Source organism: Silurus aristotelis, assembly GCF_946808225.1.
Source record: "Silurus aristotelis genome assembly, chromosome: 27".
NCBI lineage: Eukaryota > Metazoa > Chordata > Actinopteri > Siluriformes > Siluridae > Silurus > Silurus aristotelis.
In genome coordinates this window covers 1,337,790-1,356,578 of record NC_139600.1, presented here as the reverse complement: position 1 = coordinate 1,356,578, position 18,789 = coordinate 1,337,790, and the positions used below count along the sequence as shown (strand labels likewise).

At 38.3% G+C, this 18,789-nt stretch overlaps 2 protein-coding genes across 4 annotated transcripts; both read left to right on the top strand.

Moving 5' to 3' along the window:
- Positions 1-1,775: 1,775 nt before the first annotated feature.
- Positions 1,776-18,217, top strand: LOC310721067 (uncharacterized protein). Of its 3 annotated transcripts, none has more exons than XM_083532263.1 (5): positions 1,776-2,031; positions 6,795-7,100; positions 7,188-7,469; positions 16,233-16,368; positions 17,388-18,217. In XM_083532263.1, exons 1-5 carry the CDS (start codon positions 1,992-1,994, stop codon positions 17,530-17,532), a joined length of 909 nt encoding a protein of 302 aa, XP_083388389.1. In that variant the 5' UTR covers positions 1,776-1,991; the 3' UTR covers positions 17,533-18,217. The 3 variants fall into 3 exon arrangements, with proteins under 3 accessions (XP_083388389.1, XP_083388388.1, XP_083388390.1); XM_083532262.1 differs by having other exon boundaries at positions 16,221-16,368; XM_083532264.1 differs by lacking the exons at positions 16,233-16,368; positions 17,388-18,217 and adding an exon at positions 8,800-8,954 and having other exon boundaries at positions 1,779-2,031.
- LOC310721478 (uncharacterized protein) lies at positions 14,807-16,083 on the top strand (the record flags this gene model as incomplete). Its single annotated transcript, XM_083533199.1, has 3 exons — positions 14,807-14,901; positions 15,397-15,702; positions 15,767-16,083. Exons 1-3 carry the CDS (start codon positions 14,862-14,864, stop codon positions 16,081-16,083), a joined length of 663 nt encoding a protein of 220 aa, XP_083389325.1. The 5' UTR covers positions 14,807-14,861.
- Positions 18,218-18,789: the final 572 nt, after the last annotated feature.

Genomic DNA, 18,789 nt, shown 5'->3' with positions numbered 1-18,789 from the left:
GCTTCTTATGTTTAAGATAGTTTGTTAAGTGTACATTTCAGTGATGTTCTCATACCAGTGTGTTGTGAGCAGATCTCTGTGATGTTCAGTGTGATGGTGTGGCTGCTGATGGGATTAGCTGAAACACATCTGTAAACATCTTTATCTTCAACATTTACATCCAAAGGAAGAGGGAGTTTATTGTCATTAGGAGAATCACTGGTCTGGTTTAATATCTCTGTGCCTTTAAACCAAGATAGACTCGTGTTTCTGTGATGCTTTACAGATCATAACACTGAACATCTGGATCCAGTGTGCCTGGTTATGTACGGAGAAGATACAGGAGCTGAGAAAACAACAAACTGGGGTTAAATATAATCACACTTTGTCATAAGAGTATTTGACTGAAAATATTAAAAATGTACTCACCATGAACACTGACACTAAAAGTCCTAGATGAGAGATGTCCAGTGATGACTTGTAATAAATAAACTCCAGAATGGTTCCTGCTGATGTTCCTGATGGTTAAAACTCCACAGGTTCTTTCACTGATATCTCTTTGTCCATTAAACACCTGAATGTTCAATATGATCTCTTCTGCTTTCTCTAGTCCATACGACCACAGGATCTGAGCATCACGAGTTATAGTGGTTCCTTCCACTTCTTGCAGTGTGACCATCTCATCTCCAGTAACATTATGCAAAACTACACACCAAAATTTTGTGAACTATATGCTTAATTATGTAGCTTCCATTTTCATTCATATATGAGAGACACTTTAAATCCAATAAACCTTATAGGTAAATAGGAAGAAATCCCTGAACGAGATATTTTTATTCATGTTGTTTTTTTCTTAAAAATATTTTAATTGACTATAAAATTGTTTATGTATAAACAGAATATAAACAGTAAAATAGTCTTTATTCTGTCACAATGTGTTCGTCTCAGTGTTAATGTCTAGTTTTGTCCACTAGAGGCCGCCATTATTCCACATCTTGTCATTTCTCTGCTAGTTTATAATCACACGTACAGCGAGTGAAGAAGCGTCTAAATAAACTGTTAAGTCGATTTCTTACTTGTCTTTGGGGGTCCCTAATGCCTTCTCTCTCTCTCTCTCTCTCTCTCTCTCTCTCTCTCTCTCTCTCTCTCTCTCTCTCTCTCTCTCTCTCTCTCTCTCTCTCTCTCTCTCTCTCTCTCTCTCATTGGATTTAATTCCCTGCTGAAACATCCATTTTACTAAAATGATAATCACCCTGGTTCAACTGGTAGACCTTTCTCTACGTAGAAAAGATCTACTGCATCACAGATTTTTCTTTTTCAGGTAAAAGGCAAGAACATTTCAGCGTTCACTCTGTGTTTTGGAATAACTTTTAATATAACTGTTAATTGTGCTCAGATTTCATTAAATATTATAACAGCATATTTGGCTTTGCTGTGTGTGTATGTAAGGAGGACGTCCTTTTTCTGTCCCCTGCTTTCTCTGAATTACACCAGATTACGTCAGTCATCAGCGTTCAATACAGCAACAATTAATAAACAACTAGTGTGTAAATACTGCAATACAAATACATAAATTCAGAAATCTGTACATCACTATATTATAACAGCAGGAGTTTTTGTTTGCTGATGTCTGTATGCCGAGCTGCTCAGTGTAAAGGAGAAGATCTACAGATGGATGATGGGTGAAATCAGCGCATGGCTTTTATGCTCTGAGGTCTGGAATTGGCCAAACATGTGGTTCTATCTCTGGTGAATAATCTTATATCATTGGAAAAAACCTCCCTCCACAGCTCCACCCCTTCACAGGGACTTCCTGAGGCTGCTCAAGTGGTGCTTTTAGTGATATAAGATCCTTTCAGAATATTTTTTATTCAAGCACATTTCGTTATTTTAACTACTTAAAATGAACTAAAATACTTGAAAACTGGTAGATTTTTGTGTTTATTTCATTGTTCGGTTGTGGACATTAGTTGTGTAAAAGCCAAAACTTGCTGTCTGGACTGTAAAGCAAGATGAAGACATGCTTTTTTCTACTTTTCCTCTTTCTATCACGTAAGTGTTTTCCTTCTCTTATACTTTAGAAGTAATTGAGTTCTTTGGTAAGATCCTATTTTGTTTTTTTAGATAAGTAAGAACTAAATTGTCTCTCAGTCGCCAAAATTGCTATTTGACCTTCTGTACTGACGCTTTGACTCATGTTACAGTAACGAACGAGAGAAACTGCAGTATTAATATCAAACAAGATCGTCTTTATAGTCAGATAAAAGAACTACATCAAAGTAAATGAACTTGAATTGAACAATGATGCCACTCCCGTAGTTAAATACTCCTGGCAAGTAGGGGCAAAAGGGGCAAAACCAACAAAATGTCTGGGTTTCTTAAGACGAAAATGGATTTCGAAGGTCACCCGTTCACCCGACACGCCAATACGGCATATCCACTCGTCCGGGGTGGCAACATGCTCATCATTTTTCTGGAAATTTTTACCTTAGGGAACAATAGCTATGGGGCAATTAATTTCCCCATAGAAAATTAATGGGGGCTCCAGCGGATCCAGAGTTTGTCGCATCTATATGCTTGTCGAACTCCGGACCGGCACAGAATTCCGGGAATTCCGCGACTTTCTTGCCCCCATAGAAAATGAATGGGGAATCCGTCCAGCCACGGTTCGGCCGGCGTTCGCCCCATAGGTTCGAACGACACATCCTCTCGTCCAAGGCGATGAGTGGATCACTCCCGTACACCCCCCGTTCTTCAATAACCCCGGGAACGATGGGCAGGGGGCAATTAATCACCCCGATAGAAATGAATGGGGAAACAGCTATGATTCACATACAGTGAGGAAAATAAGTATTTGAACACCCTGCTATTTTGCAAGTTCTCCCACTTAGAAATCATGAAGGGGTCTGAAATTGTCATCGTAGGTGCATGTCCACTGTGAGAGACATAATCTAAAAAAATAAATCCAGAAATCTCATTGTATGATTTTTAAACTATTTATTTGTATGATACAGCTGCAAATAAGTATTTGAACACCTGTCTATCAGCTAGAATTCTGACCCTCAAAGACCTGTTAGTCTCCCTTTAAAATGTCCACCTCCACTACATTTATTATCCTAAATTACATGCACCTGTTTGAGGTCGTTAGCTGCATAAAGACACCTGTCCACCCCATACAATCAGTAAGAATCCAACTACTAACATGGCCAAGACCAAAGAGCTGTCCAAAGACACTAGAGACAAAATTGTACACCTCCACAAGGCTGGAAAGGGCTACGGGGAAACTGCCAATCAGCTTGGTGAAAAAAGGTCCACTGTTGGAGCAATCATTAGAAAATGGAAGAAGCTTAACATGACTGTCAATTTCCCTTGGACTGGGGCTCCATGCAAGATCTCACCTCGTGGGGTCTCAATGATCCTAAGGAAGGGGAGAAATCAGCCCAGAACTACACGGGAGGAGCTGGTCAATGACCTGAAAAGAGCTGGGACCACCGTTTCCAAGGTTACTGTTGGTAATACACTAAGACGTCATGGTTTGAAATCATGCATGGCACGGAAGGTTCCCCTGCTTAAACCAGCACATGTCCAGGCATGTCTTAAGTTTGCCAATGACCATTTGGATGATCCAGAGGAGTCATGGGAGAAAGTCATGTAGTCAGATGAGATCAAAATAGAACTTTTGGGTCATAATTCCACTAAACGTGTTTGAAGGAAGAAGAACGATGAATACCATCCCAAGAACACCATCCCTACTGTGAAGCATGGGGGTGGTAGCATCATGCTTTGGGGGTGTTTTTCTGCACATGGGACAGGGCGACTGCACTGTATTAAGGAGAGGATGACCGGGGCCATGTATTGCGAGATTTTGGGGAACAACCTCCTTCCCTCAGTTAGAGCATTGAAGATTGGTCGAGGCTGGGTCTTCCAACATGACAATGACCCGAAGCACACAGCCAGGATAACCAAGGAGTGGCTCTGTAAGAAGCATATGAAGGTTCTGGCGTGGCCTAGCCAGTCTCCAGACCTAAACCCAATAGAGAATCTTTGGAGGGAGCTCAAACTCCGTGTTCCTCAGCGACAGGCCAGAAACCTGACTGATCTAGAGAAGATCTGTGTGGAGGAGTGGGCCAAAATCCCTCCTGCAGTGTGTGCAAACCTGGTGAAAAACTACAGGAAACATTTGACCTCTGTAATTGCAAACAAAGGCTACTGTAGCAAATATTAACATTGACTTTCTCAGGTGTTCAAATACTTATTTGCAGCTGTATCATACAAATAAATAGTTTAAAAATCATATATTGTGATTTCTGGATTTTTTTTTTTAGATTATGTCTCTCACAGTGGACATGCACCTACGATGACAATTTCAGACCCTCCATGATTTCTAAGTGGGAGAACTTGCAAAATAGCAGGGTGTTCAAATACTTATTTTCCTCACTGTACATTGACACACACAGAATGAATGAGCCAGGCCAAAGCTCACAGACCCCAGGCATGCCATACATCAATCTAAACAGCCCGGTGGGGGGAATTGCATTATGGGAGATGCTAGAACTCCATAATGAATGGGGGGGAGGGGAGGGAGGGGCAAAAAAGCTGTGGGGTAAAAAAATACAGTAAGGGGACGTGTGACATATCAACGGACTCAGCCCAGCTGAGGGAGTTGCGCTGTGGGTGATGTAGTGACGTCACCGCAAGCCACGCCCCCACCATTAGCCCAAATAGGCTAAAAAAAGAACGCGTTCGGAAACTGGCGTGCGATATGTCAAAACACTCAGCACAGTGGGGGGAGTTGAACCCCGGGTGAATTTTGCCTTTCACAAGACGTTATAGGCCACGCCCACCGCGCAAACCTATAAGCTTATTGCATCGTTAAACCAGCTCTGACCCGTACGTGTGACACATTGAACCGCTCAGCACGGTCCGGGGAATCTCTGGCGGAGTGCCGTTCCAACGCCGCATTTTTTCACGTGACGTTACGTGGGTGGGAACGGGCAAAAAATGAAAAACGGTAAAACTTTGGTAACACGGGCGTATGACGTGTCCGAACACTCGTCACGTTAATGGGAGGCGAACGCCGGGTCATGTGATGATGTCACGTGATGTCAGTGGCCCCGCCCCCCTTGAAAAAAAAAAGATGAGAACAGGCGTGCGAAACGCTCGTCTCTCCGAGTACGTGTCTCAGTGTAAATAAACTGGAAATTACAGAAGTCCTAAGAAGGCTGTGCATTATAATATATATTATTTTCTTGTGTTTTTGTTATTACGACAAATTTTCTCCTGATCTTGACATAACAAACATGATCCTTTCCTTATGATCAGTACTTTTTTTTGTATATTCAGTATAAGAGCATGTTCTAGAAGCAGCATCGTGGATAGTAATTATAGCCATTTGTGACAGCGCACATGGCAGTTTCTCATTTCGATGGTTTCTCGTGATAGCGATAAAACACTCACGAGACAATTAAGTCGTGAAGATAAAAATTCAAAAGAAAAAAATATTATAGCGCATGGCATCTTAGGACTTCCATTAAAGATGGAAACATTTAACAGAAATATATTACAAAATCCAAAAAATGAAATTGAAAACAGTGGTGTCACATTAGTACTAGTGCTTCATCACTTCAGGCTGCATTCTCTACAACTAGATGATGATGGCTGAAATCAGTGCATGGCTTTTACACTCTGAGATCTGGAATTATTCAAACAAGTCATTCGATCTTTGGGCAATAGCTAATTTTCTATCAGTGGAAAACTCACAGGGACCTGAGGCTCATCTACTGATGCTTATCTGATATACAATCCTTTCAGAATATTTGTTAAGTTGAACGAATTTAGTTTGATTTCTTCATTGTACTGTTCTGGACTGTAAGGCAAAATGAGGACATGTTTTCTACTTTTCTTCTTTCTATCACGTAAGTGTTTTCCTTCTCTTATTTATTAGAAGTAACTGAGTTCTTTGATTAGATTCTATTTTTTGTATATAACTAATAATTAAAGTGTCTCTCACTCACCTGGAAAGTGATGTTCTAATAAAAATAAACCAAACCGGTTGCTGATTGAACTTCAGTACAGACTCTGTGTTACAAACAGACATCTTTAGATTACAGTAAAATTACACCATGTTTCAATATTAGATTTAACACAAATTGTTATTTTTGTTTTAATTATGTTGAAGAGGCTGTTGTGTGGATGGTTAATGCAGTGTTGTGGTGGACAATTTGATTTGTATTTGAGGGAATTAAACCTCACACTTACACTGTTTTCGGCTTTTCAGTAACGTGTCTTGGTGTCAAAAACGAGTGCATTTTAAGTCAAAACACTGTTAAAATCAGATACTATAAGTTTTTTTCAAAGTCATATTGGAAATTGTGAGTTTTGTAATGAAGGAAGTTTTGCAGTAAGATATCTATACTTTTACTCAAGTATAATTTTCAGCTATTCTTAACACCTCTGTATAAAATTATCCAAATTTAGATATATGGAACAAAAAGGAATTCATGCAGCTAATGATTTATACATATTTTTTAAGCATAATCGTAAGTTAATAAATAAAAAAGCTACTGAATTGTTGATGTATGTTAAGATCCAATAACAGTCCTATATAATTCCTTAAGAAAATTTAGGCGGTTGATGTTTGTGTTTAAGAAAATCCACAGGGACACTTTGGAGCAAAATTTGTGGGAAAAAGCAGAGATGAATAAACACACAGAAATGTTTTAGTACATTTGAATGATTTATGTTTCTTTAAATAAAAATGAAGTGATATATTACGACTCTGCTATGAGACTCTCGGTTCTGTTTCCCTTTTTCAGAGATCTTCAAATCTGTTGGTGGATCTTCAGGTCAGGAGTTGATCCATGCTGTAGGAGAATCTGTTACATTCAGTACCAGTGTACCAGTTTTTGGGACATTATTATATAAAGGTGACACAGTTGCACAGGTGTTTAATAAACAGAGTGACACAAATTCTAGTGAGAAGTTTGTGAATCGTCTTCAGTGGCTCAGTCTGACTGGGTTCTTCACTCTCTCAGACCTGAGAACAGATGATTCAGGACTTTACACAGTGGAGAGCGCTAGAGACCCGAAGAGAAAACAGGAATATCAGTTGGAGGTGTACGGTGAGTTCATTTCTCTCCTGATTTTAGACAGAAACAGTGAATAAATGTACATTTCTAACTCATAAAGTTCTTTATGTTTCTTTACAGAGAGAGTTTCAGCTCCTCAGGTGATGAAGACCACCTCCTCTTCTTCAGAGTTCTGTTCAGTGCTGTGTTCTGTAAAGAATGGCAGAGGACTGACGCTGTCTTTGTATAGAGATGATGTTTTATTAAACCACACCAGCAGCAGCAGCAACATCACACTAAATCTTCTTCTAGAAATAACGAGCGATAATCTCACATCAAAGACCTTCAGCTGTGTGTCCTCCAATCCAGTCAGTCATGAGAGAACCAGAATCACCCTCACACACTACTGCTCTCTGAACACAGGTACAACAGCAGACTGTAAAATACACAACGTGTTATTCATCAGAGTAAACAACCTGCAGAGCTGCTTTTATAGAGAATTCATCATAAACTGCTGACCCAATCAGAATCTAGAACACAGCAGCACGTTCAATATAAAGGCATTAACCTCGATTACAGGCAAAGCCATGTAATTATTATAACTCTAATTAAAAAAGTGCCATTGTTCTCTCTCTCTGTTAACGCTCTCTGTGAATTCCAGTGAACTGCTGATGCTATACTTTATTATCTACAATTCCAATTCCAAAAAAAAAGCTGGAACACTTGGAAAAAATGTAAAAAAAACTAAACAACAGAATGCAAATCTCATAAAACCATATTCTATTGACAAAGATACACTTTTTATACCCAACCATCTAACTGACCTGCTGTCAATTAACCTCATCAGTGGCAAAATGTTTCTTCAGCTGTTTCATTTGAATAACATTTACTTTTTCCAGACTTTTGTTGCCTCGTCCCAACTTTGAGACGTGTTGAAGCAATCGAATTCAAAATGACCTTTTTTCTTCTTAAAGTGGTACATTTCCTCAGTTTATACGTTGGTTTGTATTCTATTCTTGTGAATAGAATATAGATTTATGGGATTTGCAAATCATTGCATTCTGTTTTCATTTACTGTGGGAGAGCTGATGGTTTGCGGGAAAGGAAAACCACTCAGGACAGAACCAGTGATCAGTGCTAAAGTCACAAACTCGCAGACACACACACACACACACACTGACACACCCTCTCGCTCCTCTTTTATGCTCAAATGCAAGAGATGGAGAACATTCCTTTGTCAGGTGTGTCATTTCCAGCTTCCCTGCTCCCGACCTCCATTCACAAACCGGAGAAAATTTGGATTTTACACAGTATCCCAACTTTTTTTGGAATTGGGATTGTACAATTAATATAAATACGAAATAACATGATAGTATCAGGTTTCAGCTGAAACGTCATACTATTGAAGATATTCTTGCAAAAAATATCTGCTTCATAAACAAACATAAAACAGTAAAGCATTTTTCCCCAATTCCAACTCCTGATGTACACTAGGTTTCACCTTCACCTGAAGACACATTTTCTTTTATGATGAGATATTTCAGTGAAACGCCGGCTTTATAGCCAAGTAAACTGTCCGCATGTCTTGTTTAGTACATACAGCATGTGGAAGTCTGATTAATAACCAGATTAGCAATGTTTATGAAGCATTTATACAGAACACCATGTTATTAATGAAAAAAAACCAAAGACATTTGGTCAGTTCTAATGTTCATGTCATCTTTGTGATTTAATCAATATTCTGTTTTTACAGTTGATCCTCAGACCCCTGTGCACGTTCCTGTAATATGTTCCGTGGTTTTTTTCTTGCTGGTGAGCCTGGTGATCCTGATGATCGTGTATCTGTATGCACAAAGCATGTCTGTGAACGGAAGACAGGTATTAGTCTGTTAATCACCTTTCAGGGAAAAAAAAAACAGAAATGTCCTTCATCTCTCTCACGTCTTATTGAACCTAAAACCCTGTAGATGATTCCTGTTTTGCTATTTAGGAATTTATTTTTATCACTGATAGTATAGTATATGGTATAACACACATTACATACAATAAAAATGAACCCATGCAGGTCAGTAAGCGATGGACTGAGAGTCAGTGATAAAAAGATTCACCATATAAACACATTAAAATGTAAAATAAGTAGAGAAGTAGAGTGTGCTGTGCAGCTAAGTTTCTCACAGGGCACTCAGGTTTCACATGTTTCTGCATCTGCAAATGTTTCATGCATGTTATGGCATGTGACATCTGACAGGTTTATAATGTCTACAGTGTGCTGGAATGAACTCTGATGAAAGAGTATCATTAGACAGGACAAAAAAATCCCTGAGTTACACTATAACACTCACTATCATAAATACACTGAATTCTCTCTCTCTGTCTCTTTCTCGGAGAAATATACCACAACCAGCTTTAGAGGAAGCCGTGTCTGACTGCCCCTGATAACAGAATGGACAAAAGAGGAACTAAAAAATGTTATCATATAATTATTTTAATCCTCGATGTTCCATAAAAAATATTGAACATATGATTTTAAAAAAATTATTCTGGTTGGCATTAAAGGGCATTTTTCACAAGTGTATGTTTCTGTGTTTTTTAATGATTATTTCTTTAAATCTTCATTTAAAAATACTAGATTGTGAGAGTAATTATACATTTTTTTCTGATTTTTTTTTTTTCCTGTATCAGGAACAAAATTGTCGCTGTTCAACCTCGGAGCATCTCATGACCCAGTTTCACCTAAAGCTCCACAATTACAATTACATTAGTTTACAAGTACAGGACAGGATCCCATCCCATTCCAACTAAATTACTGAGAGAAGTGTTTTCCCATTTTATATGATCCTGGGAGCCAATGGGGTTTTACAATCACTGGAGTAATAGACATTGACTTAGATATACATTATTTATCCCATGATAGTCTTACATTTTCTAGTTCCAGAAAATAAAAAACATTATTTCCTTGTGTGAACTTAAATAAACAAATCTATATAAAATCTCTGCTCAATTGCTGCTAACAAACAATGTAACATGTAGAGTATTTATTATTATATGGACAAATTTATTTGCCACATGTAAGAAATTACAGACTGCCTCGACCCCAATCCCACAGCAAGATAAACACCAAATGGGCTGTAGTCTAAAACGGTTTAAATATCATACAGAAAACTGATTTTAGAAAACAAGAAACGTTTCTTGGTAAAGGTGTGCTTGACCGTGACCATTTAAACAATAACATCAGCTGACCATTTTGGCCATCACTTAATTCTTACACTCAATATGAATTTAAAGTGAAACTCCATTTTCATTACAAGCTGGAGGAAGAGTATAAAATATCTGAGAGGAACTGTCCTGGGTTCTTTTTGACTCCGATGAACCCAAAGTACTTGCTGTATTTTAACACTGCTTCACTAATACACTTCTGCTTCAATTTACTGTCTACTGTTTTGTGTTGTTTTTTACACAATGTTTTTGCACTTCATGTAGTGTCCTAGTCAGCGTGTGTTGTGTGTGATCTTGTCTGGTTTCGTGGCACCTTGGTCCTGTGGGAACGTTGTTTCGTTTCACTGCGTTCTGAACTGTAGATCGCTGAAACGACAATAAAATCCTACTCAATGTAGCGTGAATCAAATAACTGATTTTTAATCTGATTGTTGCATCATTTTAGAGATATAGACATGATGTATATCAACATAAATAAAAACACCCTCTACCATTAGCAGTGACTACACTTCACACTATCACTACAATCAGCAGCTCAATCATTTTCTAGTGAGTCCACAGGGCTGATTCTACATCATACTCTAATACAGGGATGGGCAAACTTTTTGACTCACGGTCCACAATGGGTTCTAAAATTTGACAGAGGGGCCAGCAATAAATAAATAAATGAATTAATAATAAAAAAATTATAATAATAAATTATATATACATACAGTATATATATATATATATATATATATATATATATATATATATATATATATATATATATATATATATATATATATATATATATATATATATATATATATATATATATACAGTGGGTACGGAAAGTATTCAGACCCCCTTAAATTTTTCACTCTTTTTTATTTTGCAGCCATTTGCTAAAATCATTTAAGTTCATTTCTTTTCCTCATTAATGTACACATAGCACCCCATACTGACAGAAAAACACAGAATTGTTGACACTGTTGCAGATTTATTAAAAAAGAAAAACTGAAATATCACATGGTCCTAAGTATTCAGACCCTTTGCTCAGTATTTAGTAGAAGCCCCCTTTTGATTTAATACAGCCAGGAGTCTTTTTGGGAAAGATGCAACAAGTCTTTCACACCTGGATTTGGGGATCCTCTGCCATTCCTCCTTGCAGATCCTCTCCAGTTCTGTCAGGTTGGACGGTAAACGTTGGTGGACAGCTATTTTTAGGTCTCTCCAGAGATGCTCAATTGGGTTTAAGTCAGGGCTCTGGCTGGGCCATTTAAGAACAGTCACGGAGTTGTTGTGAAGCCACTCCTTCGTTATTTTAGCTGTGTGCTTAGGGTCATTGTCTTGTTGGAAGGTAAACCTTCAGCCCAGTCTGAGGTCCAAAGCACTCTGGAGAAGGTTTTCGTCCAGGATATCCCTGTCCTTGGCCGCATTCATCTTTCCCTTGATTGCAACCAGTCGTCCTGTCCCTGAAGCTGAAAAACACCCACACAGCATGATGCTGCCACCACCATGCTTCACTGTTGAGACTGTATTGGACAAGTGATGAGCAGTGCCTGGTTTTCTCCACACATACCGCTTAGAATTAAGGCCAAAAAGTTCTATCTTGGTCTCATCAGACCAGAGAATCTTATTTCTCACCATCTTGGAGAACTCCATGCGGGTTTTCATGTGTCCTGCACTGAGGAGAGGCTTCCGTCGGGCCACTCTGCTATAAAGCCCCACTGATGAAGGGCTGCAGTGATGGTTGACTTTCTAAAACTTTCTCCCATCTCCCGACTGCATCTCTGGAGCTCAGCCACAGTGATCTTTGGGTTCTTCTTTACCTCTCTCACCAAGGCTCTTCTCCCCCGATAGCTCAGTTTGGCCGGACAGCCAGCTCTAGGAAGGGTTCTGGTCGTCCCAAACGTCTTCCATTTAAGGATTACGGAGGCCACTGTGCTCTTAGGAACCTTTAGTGCTGCAGAAAATTTTTTGGAACCTTAGCCAGATCTGTGCCTTGCCACAATTCTGTCTCTGAGCTCTTCAGGCAGTTCCTTTGACCTTAATGATTCTCATTTGCTCTGACATGCATTGTGATCTGTAAGGTCTTATATAAACAGGTGTGTGGCTTTCCTAATCAAGTCCAATCAGTATAATCAAACATTTCTGGACTCAAATGAAGGTGTAGAACCATCTCAAGGATGATCAGAAGAAATGGAGAGCACCTGAGTTAAATATATGAGTGTCACAGCAAAGGGTCTGAATACTTAGGACCATGTGATATTTCAGTTTTTCTTTTTTAATAAATCTGCAAAAAGGTCAACAATTCTGTGTTTTTCTGTCAGTATGGGGTGCTATGTGTACATTCATGAGGAAAAGAAATGAACTTAAATGATTTTAGCAAATGGCTGCAATATAACAAAAAGTGAAAAATTTAAGGGGGTCTGAATACTTTCCGTACCCACTGTATATATATATATATATATATATATATATATATATATATATATATATATATATATATATATATATATATATATATATATATATATATATATATAAACATTAGAGATTTGGCCTGTAATGTGTAGCAAAGCATGAATATTCAAGGATCATTGTACAAATTGTTTTCCAAATGCATTAATTAAATTAATAATTAACTTTTCAAATTTCAGTTAAATAAACACAGCAGAAAAACACAAATTCAGTTTCATTAATTGCCAAATGATCCACAACTTGTTGATCTTTTTTTTTGCCAGTGCATCAAAGTCTGGAGTAAGTTTTGTTGTGGCAATTCTCAGGATAGATCCAAGGTGTTGGTCAGGATCTGTGAGGTGGTTTGTTGATGTTCATGATGCTGAATGTCTGCTTACATTAGTAGGTCGAACCAAACAATGTCAGCATCTTCTGTGCCGTCTTCCAGAGGTTTGGAAACATGGCTTTGTTAAGTGAAGCATGAAAGTCATTTAGTTTAAGAGAGCTGAACTTCTCCTTTAAGACGGAGTCAGACTGAAGATCGATCAGTTCCAATTGCACTTCTTGTGGTGCGGTTTCAGGGTCTTGTGACAGAGGACAGAGGACAAAGTGACGGCTGATATTGTACTCTTTGAAAACCGCAACAGTTTCTTGGCATATTAGGCATTCAGCCTTTAATCGGACTTCAGCGAAAAAATGTTTTGTTGTCCACTCCGTATTAAACACTCGGCTCACTATCCACTTTTCTTTTCTTTGATAAGCTAATTTTTGCAGAAGGGCTCATAAGAGAAGAAGAGAGTAATACACACGAACAAGGTCAATGTAGCTGAAGTGCGACATCTTTTGGGGAAACGTGGGCATTACAGGGGAAAGGTAAATTGAACAAGTTTACCCGTAACGATTTTAATATAATTTGATCACGTTCAGCGGGCCGGATTAATAAGCCTGCGGGCTGTAGTTTGCTCATGTCTGCTCTAATACCATATTAGTACACTTGTAGCAGTGATTCAGAGATTAAGAGTTTATAATTATAATAAGACGTGGTGCAGGATGTAGCATTACACTGCAGCAGGACAGGCGTCTCACACTTCAGCTCTTCCTGTGCATTTCAAAGTAAATGTGTGGTTTTGTCCTCACAGACTCGCTGTCTGTGTGTGGGTGTGTGTGTGTGTGTGTGTGTGGTTAATGGTCTCACATTTATTCACACAATACACCACCACGTGGCCTGCATGCGCTATTACATTATCTCTCATTTGTTTTGCTGCATAAAATATCACATTAAACCCCAAATTATTGGATCCCTTCAACAAAACTGGACAAAATGAATTGGGTTGAAATGTTTAACAAAAAAATAGGGTTGTCCAGGAGAAACTAAAATATTCACTTTTATGTACTGTATTTTTAACAGAATTTTTTATCTCAGAATTGCATGTTGTATCAGTGTGTTCCTGCGAGCATGTGCCATCTTTTCTCTCGGCTCCCTGATTCAAAACCACACACCAAGAACCCCCCACAGACAATTATTCAAGTGTTTTAATTAGTCTACAATCTGACATATTTTGAGATTTAATCCTAAACATTTATTCATTCATTTGGTCGGTGTAAAAAACCCGTTCCGCTCTATGGAATATGATTAAAAGCTACGATCTGCTGCCACCTGGTGTCCTATACTGCTACTGCTACTGGTGCGTATAGTGTAATAGTATACAGTATTTGATCTCCTAATGTTATTAAACTACATAATTATTTCCAAAGGTTTATTTAGGAAGCATCGACTGTAAAGTACACTGAAGAATTCCATCATCATCATATTATCATCATGGTTGGGGCAGTGATGATGTTCATGATGGGTCATGATGGGATTTGAGATTTTAAAATAATGGGAGGAGTTTTGTTTATTGCTCATAAACACCATGTGGTGATATTGGTACTGTGCTGTTATGTATGTATTCATTTATTTATTTTAAGAATTGAAAATGAAAAAAGTGTAGATAGTTGAGAGAGAAGTCTGATGGTAAGAGAGAGAGAAAAGGGAAGTTTAACAGAGAAATACTGAGAAAGATCTGAAAGATCAGCAGTCTGAAAACTGAAGCTCCACCTCATGTTTATCCTCCAGCTTTGTGTTCCAGTTGAATAAATAAAGTGTAGAAAAGAATGGGATGTTTTCATCGTCTGCTTTTCCTTTTGATATCAGGTAAGATTTTCTCCTCATAGATTTTATTACTGATTATAGAAATAAATGAAAAGTGTGTGCTGTAGATTCTCCACCACACGCCGAGAGAGTTTCCTTCTGTACACAGCTGCAGGTTCCTGCTCTGAATATTTCACTGTGAAGTCTGAGGATCAACATTTACAGAGAAAAAGAACAGAATTGAAAATATAATTTTCAAATAATTATGAAGTCGATGCTTTCAATCCTACATTACATTTAATTGTATTACTAAAAACACCGAGATCACAAATAAACTCCAATTTATCAACAGGAAACAATAAATTGTTATGGATGATGATGATGATGATGTACCTGTGGTCTAATAAAAATCCGTTTTATCGTATTTTAATTCAGAATCAGAATTCTTTTGTGAATAATTTGGGTGATTTATAAGATTATTGATTTCACTGCAGTTTTCTTTGTATGTGATTTATTACGACTCTTCCATCAGATTCTCGGTTCTGTTTCCTCTTTCAGAGATCTTCAGGTCTGTTGGTGGATCTTCAGGTCAGGAGTTGATCCGTGCTGTAGGAGAATCTGTGACATTCAGTACCAGTGTTCCAGTTTCTGGGAATTTAATATATAAAGGTGACACAGTTGGACAGGTGTTGAATAAAGTGAGTGACACAAATTCTAGTGAGAAGTTTGTGAATCGTCTTCAGTGGCTCAGTCTGACTGGGTTCTTCACTCTCTCAGACCTGAGAACAGATGATTCAGGACTTTACACAGTGGAGAGCATTAAAGACCCGAAGAGAAAACAAGAATATCAGTTGGAGGTGTACGGTGAGTTCATTTCTCTCCTGATTTTGGACAGAAACTACATGAGGATCTTCATGTTTCTGTACAGAGAGAGTTTCAGCTCCACAGGTGATGAAGTCCACCTCCTCTTCTTCAGAGTTCTGTTCAGTGCTGTGTTCTGTGAGGAACAGCAGAGGACTGATGCTGTCTTTGTATGAAGATGATGTTTTATTAAACCACACCAGCAGCAGCAACAACATCACACTGAATCTTCTTCTAGAAATTAAGAAGAGCGATAATCTCAGATCAAAGACCTTCAGCTGTGTGTCCTCCAATCCAGTCAGTCATAAGAGAACCAGAATCAACCTCTCACACTACTGCTCTCTGAACACAGGTAGGACACCAGATGACGGGTTGAACATGTGAGAATATTGTTATTGATCTTCTCCTTGCACACACATGTTAACGCACACAGGAGATCACCTCTACAGGACTTGGTACTGATGGCAGCTTCAGATGTTCAGTTATAAATCATTCTAATGTTAAAACTGATGTTCTTCCAGATGTTCATCCAGATGTGGAGGCTCCGGTGATGAGCACAGTGTTAATGACACTGGTGTGTGCTGTGATGTCAGTGATGACTGTTGTGGTGATCGCTGTGAGTCTGAGGAACAGCAGGAAATATGAATCCAGATGTTTTACAGAAGACAGGTATCAGTCTGAAGGAGTTTTTCTAAAACAAACACACTGAAGGAGAACTTCCATGTTTATTGTTTACTCCGTATCGAGTGTGTACTGCGGTGACGATCACTTCTGAACCACACTTTGGCCACCAATGTACAATCAGTATAAATGAGGAGATCTTCAGGTTCTCACTGTTTATATGCAGGAGATTTTATATGAGATTTTATAAGTCTACATCAGGTCCCCTGGTGGTCTAGTGGTTAAGATGCAGCGCTGCGACCCGGGTTCGATTCCCGGTCAGGGAACCATCCCCAGCCACTCTTAGTGCCGGTCCCAAGCCCGAATAAATTGGGGAGGGTTGCGTTAGGAAGGGCATCCAGCGTAAAACATGTGCCAAATCAAACGTGCGGAGGATCCGCTGTGGCGACTCCTAACGGGAGAAGCCGAAAAGAAAGTTTATAAGTCTACATCAGCTCAGTCTCAGGATTAATAATCCAGTTAGAAAGTGTAGAAAGGGATCTTTTATACCAAAAAACATTCATTATTACTGACTCTTTAGATAAGAATTTTATTACTGCACATTCTGATGTATTTCCTGATCCAGTATATTTTTGAATAGTGGACTGTGATTGGCTGGAATTTCAGGTGTGAAAAGTGGATTGTGATTGGCTGGAAGTTCAGGTGTGAATAGTCGACTGTGATTGGCTGGAAGTTCCAGTTCATCCAAAGTGAGACAGCTATTGTACACATCATTTAATGACCTTTCTGGTGGAACTTCTATTGTAAATACAGGGATTTTGATAAATGGCTCAAGACACAAAATGAATTTGTGGAAAATTTTAGTTTCCCAACATGGAGACTTCAGTGTGGTTAAAGCTCTTGAATGCTGTTAGAGCTGCTGTAACTGTTTCTGCTCTCAGGAACATGATGTCTGACACTCACAGCTTTAATCATCATCTATAGTGTGCTGGAATGAATTCAGTGTTCCTCTCAGATACACTAATTTCTCTCTCTCTCTTTTTCTCCTATTCCATTTCTCCATCCAGGAAAATACACGAGATTCTGTCTGTGACCACTACAGTGGTGTATGAGCCGACGATGTTCTCAAGTGATCTCTCGGATGATTTGCTTATCTTCTCTGGCATTTATTTCTCATCAGAAAGAGAAGATAAAGCGAACAGTAAGACCTGATTATGGTTTCATCTTCTCCTGTCACTCTCTTTCACACACCAGTTCTTCCTGTGCATTTCAAAGAAAAGCCACAAATGTGTGTGTGGTTTTGTCTGAACGCACTCTTCAAACCCCTGTGTTTAAAACAGCTTACAGCATCGGTTCCCTCTTAACACCACGTGTTGAACACAGCGTGCACGTAATCACATTTCAGAATTCGCAGTATTTCTTTTGAGACTTTTCACACGGATTCCCGATCTAACGTGAATATTTTTAATTCAGCATTGAGCCGATTGCGGCCGGAGACGATATGAAACCTGAAATGAATATACATAGTTTTACTCTTATTCAAATAATTCTCATAAATATCCATTCAAGTAACTGTCATATTTCATCGGGGGAATTTGTACACCGTTAAACATTGAACTGAAGTGGAAGTGTAGAGCAGCTGCGGAAGAAATAAAAACACATCAGGAACTCGTTACGAGGAAATATCTCAACAGCTTTTATGTACATTTTCCAAAAAGCCTGAGATCTTATAGAAAATTTGAGGGAGTTTATTCAGACATGCCCAAACACCGTGTCGTGACCCAACACTGGAACAGCTGTGGAAGAGTTTCTTCAGGGTCACAAGAACGTTCTGAGGACGATCTCTATAGACATGTTAGATATATGAATAAAGATATTATTTATTGTAAGTGTAGAGTTTATGGCACTGATCCAATGCAGTAAAGAAAAAAGGTCTACCTAGTTTCTATGAGAGTTGAGTTACACTAATTCACAATTTTATTACCTTTTTAACAACATTGCAAAAATCTCCAATATAATCAATATTTAAAACAAAAAAGAATGACAACAATAAAAGGATCAAATTGCAACACTTTAAAGCATGTAGCTAATTGAGTAACATCATAAAATTACAAGTAGGGCTAAAATTATTCCTCGAGTAACTTTAAATTATTCATAAGCCAAAGAAAACAACAAAGTTTCCAAAGTTTGGGATCATTTTAAACTAAAACATGAAGAAAACACAGTTACCTTTTTTTTTTTTGAGTAATTTAAATTTTATATATATATATATATAATTTATTTATATTATTTATATATTTGTATTTGCATTTTGATATGATAGGTCAATTAAATTATGGTTTAGTTTTCACAGATTTCACAATTTCAGCAAGAAAGAACCTCTGCACCACCTGCATTAACAAGACTTTCCTCAAAAACCCGTTGAAAACAATGTGAGACGTGTCTTCTGCCCCCTACTGGATATATCTA